General features: G+C 56.0%; 3 protein-coding genes across 3 annotated transcripts in view; 2 read left to right on the top strand and 1 right to left on the bottom strand.

The window, feature by feature from the left end:
* PTSG_04239 (uncharacterized protein) overlaps positions 1–275 on the top strand; it is a gene marked incomplete at both ends in the record, with an annotated part of 4,036 nt that extends 3,761 nt beyond the window's left edge. The window contains one exon of the mRNA XM_004995078.1: positions 42–275. Within this exon, the coding sequence (XP_004995135.1) occupies positions 42–275 (234 nt within the window). The remainder of the gene's footprint in view (positions 1–41) is intronic.
* Positions 276–597: 322 nt separating this feature from the next.
* PTSG_04240 (uncharacterized protein) lies at positions 598–1,897 on the bottom strand. The gene is made up of 3 exons (XM_004995079.1): positions 1,624–1,897; positions 1,144–1,241; positions 598–935 (listed from the first exon to the last, which is right to left on the bottom strand). The coding sequence occupies exons 1-3, from the start codon at positions 1,774–1,776 to the stop codon at positions 788–790; spliced, it is 399 nt and encodes a 132-aa protein (XP_004995136.1). The 5' UTR covers positions 1,777–1,897; the 3' UTR covers positions 598–787.
* A 22-nt stretch (positions 1,898–1,919) lies between these two features.
* The window catches only part of PTSG_04241 (TKL protein kinase), a gene marked incomplete at its 3' end in the record, with an annotated part of 7,546 nt that continues 4,801 nt past the window's right edge, over positions 1,920–4,664 (top strand). The window contains exons 1-2 of the mRNA XM_004995080.1: positions 1,920–2,854; positions 3,178–3,566. Coding sequence (XP_004995137.1) covers positions 2,081–2,854; positions 3,178–3,566 — 1,163 coding nt within the window. The 5' untranslated portion in view covers positions 1,920–2,080. The remainder of the gene's footprint in view (positions 2,855–3,177; positions 3,567–4,664) is intronic.

The raw sequence follows: 4,664 nt of genomic DNA on the forward strand, positions 1-4,664 counted from the left end.
CATGTCACCACCACCACCACCACGACCTTGTGCATCCCAAGGACCTGACTGACGTGAGCAACATGGTTCTGTCGAACGGCGGCCTCGACCCCTGGCGCGCGGGCGGCGTTGTCACCAACGTGTCTGACAGCGTGGTGGCGGTGGTGATTGAGAGCGGTGCACACCACATCGACCTCATGTTCAGCGACCCGGCCGACCCGCCAGATGTCATTGCGGCTCGCAGGCTGGAGCTGCAGCACATCTCCCGCTGGATCAACCAGCACAACCAGCAGTAGCTGTGGTGGCAGCGACCGTACGTGGCTGCTGCTGCTGCTGCTGCTGTGTGTGTGTGTGTGTGTGTGTGTGTGTGTCTCTGTCTGTCTGTCTCTGTGTGTTTGTGTTTTGCGCCTGTGTTTGTCTGTGTGTGTGTGTGTGTGTGTGTGTCTCTGTCTGTCTGTCTGTGTGTGTTTGTGTTTGTGCGCCTGTGTTTGTCTGTGTGTTTGTGTGTGTGTGTGTTGTCTGTGTGTGTGTGTGTGTGTGTGTGTGTGTGTGTTTAGTTGTGTCCGCTCACATTCCCTTCCCTTCCCATGCGTGTGAAAGGTGTCATGTCACGTGACATTCTTGTCCGTTATTCAATGCTGCCAACAAAGACAGAATAACCAGCAGCAATACAGAAAACGCATGCCAAGACAACAGTGTTGGCACTATGGCATTTGAAGGAAGCGTTTTCAGAAACACCGCGTGACGAACAGCAGTGTCACACGCACGCATACGCACAAACACACCAGATAAACACACACATACAGCCTCAGCGCTGCGGTTCCATGAGCCGGTGTGTCTGCAGCTGTTCGAGCGTCACCACCTCCAAGGTCTTCTCATGGCACGCCTCCAGCACGACAGGCGGTGCACATCCGGCGTCCAGCGCCTCCTTCCACCGCAGCACACACAGACACCACCTGCGTGTTGATGACCATGCACGCGTTGTGTGAGTTCGGACACAACCAAGCATGTGTGTGCATGTGTGTGGTGTGTGTGTGTATGTGTGTGCGTTTGTGTGTGTTTGTGTGTTTGTGTGAATGTGTGAGTGTATATGTGTGTGTGCTGCGTGATAGCGGAGGCAGTCACAGCATACAATGGAAGATGCAAGCACCCGCGCCATCATACCTGTCGCCTGGCTGGAGCCCAGGGAAGCCGAAATGGGGTGCAGGCGTCATCAAATCGTTCCCTCTCTCCTTGGAGTACTGCAGAAACTCCTGCGTTACCTGCAACAACCAAAAGAGCAAAACAGTCAAGAGACGCGACACATAAGCAGCCGCTTGCATTCTCGCACGCATGAACACAACCAACGCACGCACTCTGCACACATGGGTTCACACACGCACACACACAGAGTACAACGACACATGCAAATAGAGAGTGTGTGCACCCACACAGCACACACAGCACACATACATTCAGAAAGCACACACAACACACAACCACACACCCACACACCCACACACAACCACACATACATACAACCACGCATACACTCACAGCACACATACATTCACATAGCACACACAGCACAACCACACACCCACATACAACCACACATACATACAATCACGCATACACACACAGAGCACACAAACACAAACAAACCTGAGCGCAGACGGTGTGTCTGCCAAAGTCGTTGGGTCCAGTGCGACAGTAGCCGTCACGGTAAAACCCGGTCATGGGTGAACGACAGCAGGACTGCAACTCCGTCCCCAGCACATTCAGCACACGCCTCGCAGCCATCGCCTCCTCCGCCATGCCAGCCGCCACAAACAACACCGCTGCAAACAGCAACAACAACAACGCGCGTCGCATCCGCTGTGTCCTGCTTCTTTGCACTCACAGACAGTTGTGGGCTGCAACAGAGGTACGAAAATTCCTGGAAATCATTCACCATTCGTCCACAATCATCGTCATCCAGAGCGGCTGTTTGACGTCAGCGCTCACCAGCACATCTCTTGCCTCTTATCCCTCTTATCCCTCTTATCTCTCTGGCCTGTTGTTGTCTCTTGCCTCTAGCTTTGCTCTGCTCAAATCACAAAACAACAACGACAAAGCAGAGATGAGGGCCTGTAGTGCTGTGCTGGCACTGACGGTGGCAGCAACCCTGTGCGTCGTTTACTCGCTGCTGACGCTGACAACGGCATCTGTCGCCGCTGCAAACGTGCTGGAATCATCGCCACGCAATGCCATGAACCCTGTGCCGGCTACAGCGGACGTGCCGCCTGCGCTTGCCTGGCATGTGGCCAAGCTCATGCGCATCTCAGAGACCGAGGTTGTCTCGGCCATGGTGGGCGGGGCTCGCATGAATGTCGTCGACTTTACGGAGGACGTCGTGACAGATGCTGTGTGGCTGTACCTCGCAAACATCTTTGTGTGGTCGCGGTGCTTCGTGGATGACGCCAAACCCAAGCCGCCGCCGCTCCTGTTGCACTCCGCGGAACCCCTGGAGAACAACACCGTGCTCACCATGTTTGGAGGCGCCACCGCCAAGTCCGTCGTCACGGCCAACAACGCCACCGTGCTTGACTTCGAGACCAGCAACGACGTGTGGGAGATGCGCATCACCCCCTCCGCTGCCTTTGGCATCCAATACTCGCACCAATGCCACTGGACCAAGGCGAAGGTCACCGGTCCCGCGCCATCGCCCCGTGCAGGGCAGGCAAGCGCGTGGTACTTCCACTTCATGTACATCTACGGCGGCTGCAACAAGATTGGCAAGACCACGAGCGCACAGACAGTGGACTACTGCGAGGACGACGACCTACTCGACGACTTGTGGCGATACGATCACGTGAACAAGACTTGGCTGCAGGTGCCGATTCAAGGCGCTGAGGTATGCAAGGCGCCTAGCCGCCGGTCGTTATCTAGTGTTGTCACATGCCCACGGAAGCATGTCTATTCAAGAACGCACGCGCGCACACCACCTACGTGCACACGCACACAGAGACATGTTGCACACGCGCACACCCACATGCACTTGTATTCATGTTTGCTGTGGTCTTTTCTTGTCCGCATCATCACCAATGCCGCGTTCACATTCCTCATGCTCTTCCCTCTGATCCTCCTTGTGTCCCTTCCCCTTTGCTCTTCCTCGTTTGCACCCCCTCCCCCCCCCCCTTCCGCTCTCTCTCTCCCTCTCCTTTGTCTTTGCTTCAGGTGCCTGGGAAACGCAACCTGGGAAACATGTTCCACTTCCGCGTGGCCGGCAGTCTCAACCTCCTCATCACCTCCGGCTTCACCCCAGCATCGTCCTCCCCTGACATCTCCCAGCACATATACACGCAGGAGGCGTTCAGCTGCGTGCCTGCACCCGACCTGTCCGTCGCCACGTGCCAGCGCGTGAAGGATGTGCCGCGAACTTCAAATCGCGGCGCCGTCGTTGTGCAGTCGGAAACGCAGGCACTCTTCCTTGGTATTCGCCCCGCTCCCGCAGACAACACACTCAGGGCAACCACATACACGTGGGTGGGCGCCAACGCCACCCACAACATTCTCGTCCAAGACATTCCCACGCTCAACGAACTGCTGCTGCCATCCATCGACGGGTGTGTGTGTGTGTGTGTGTGTGTGTGTGTGTGTGTGTGTGTGTGTGTGTGTGTGTGTGTGTGTGTGTGTGTGTGTGTGTGTGTGTGTGTGTGTGTGTGTGTGTGTGTTAGAGGTATTGCTCCTCCGCCTGTTCGTGTTACACCATCGTTGCCACTGCGTCTCCCTCCTCCTCTTGCCATCCCTCGTGCCTCACGTGCCCCTTGCGCGGCTACCTGACCTTGTAGAAGAAGCGCGAGGATGGCGTTCGTCTGCGCAAGCGTGCCATCCTCATGGGCTTCAACGGCGCCGGCTACTATGGCATGCAGCGCAACCAGGGCTTCGACACCATCGAAGAGGACCTTCTCTCCGCCATGCTCAAGGTGCGAACAAGCGAAGCTGGGCATTGTGTGTGTGTGTGTGTGTGTGTGTGTTTGTGTTTGTCTGTGTGTGTGTGTGTGTGTGTGTGTGTGTTTGTCTGTGTGTGTGTGTGTGTGTGTGTTTGTCTGTCTGTCTGTCTGTGTGCCCGCACATACATGTGTGTGTTGCTGCCGCCACCAACAGCAGCATCGCGCTTAACCTCAGCTAACGACTCATTGCTCTCGATCCCTCTTTTGTTTGCGACATCAGGCCAACCTCATCCCCAAGGAAGGGTATGCCCGCCCACAGGCGATCCGCTTCCAGCGTTGCGCCCGAACCGACAAGAGCGTCTCCGCTGCTCGCCAGGTACGTAAATGTATTGTGTTTGTGTTTTCTCCTGTGTATAGGTGTGATGAGCCCATCGCTCCACCGGCCCATCGCTCAGTGTTGACCCTGAAGCGCGGTGGCCTTGCTTTCTCTTGTTCTTACACCCATCTCATCTCTGCGACTTCCCTCTCCCGCGCCAGATTGTGTCTCTGGAGATGTTCCCCGATGAGGATGCTGTATCCAAGATGAACGCCCTCCTCCCGCCGGGAATCCGCGTCTTTGCCGTCATCCGCTCAACCAAGGGCTTCAACGCAAAGAAGGCGGTGTGTGCATGTGTGTGCATGTGTGTGTGTGTGTGTGTGTGTGTGTGTGTCTGTGTGTCTGTGTGTGTGTGTGTGTGTGTGTGTCTGTGTGTCTGTGTGTGTGTGTGTGTC

The sequence above is a fragment of the Salpingoeca rosetta genome (assembly GCF_000188695.1).
Source record: "Salpingoeca rosetta unplaced genomic scaffold supercont1.9, whole genome shotgun sequence".
Lineage (NCBI taxonomy): Eukaryota > Choanoflagellata > Craspedida > Salpingoecidae > Salpingoeca > Salpingoeca rosetta.

Excerpts from the sequence above, each read along its gene's own strand:
- PTSG_04240 (XM_004995079.1), bottom strand. The coding sequence starts at position 1,776 with ATGGCGGAGGAGGCGATGGCTGCGAGGCGTGTGCTGAATGTGCTGGGG. Across the intron at positions 1,242-1,623 it reads GACACACCGTCTGCGCTCAG|GTAACGCAGGAGTTTCTGCA; the intron begins GTTTGTTTGTGT and ends TGGTTGTTGCAG. Across the intron at positions 936-1,143 it reads GGGCTCCAGCCAGGCGACAG|GTGGTGTCTGTGTGTGCTGC; the intron begins GTATGATGGCGC and ends ATCAACACGCAG.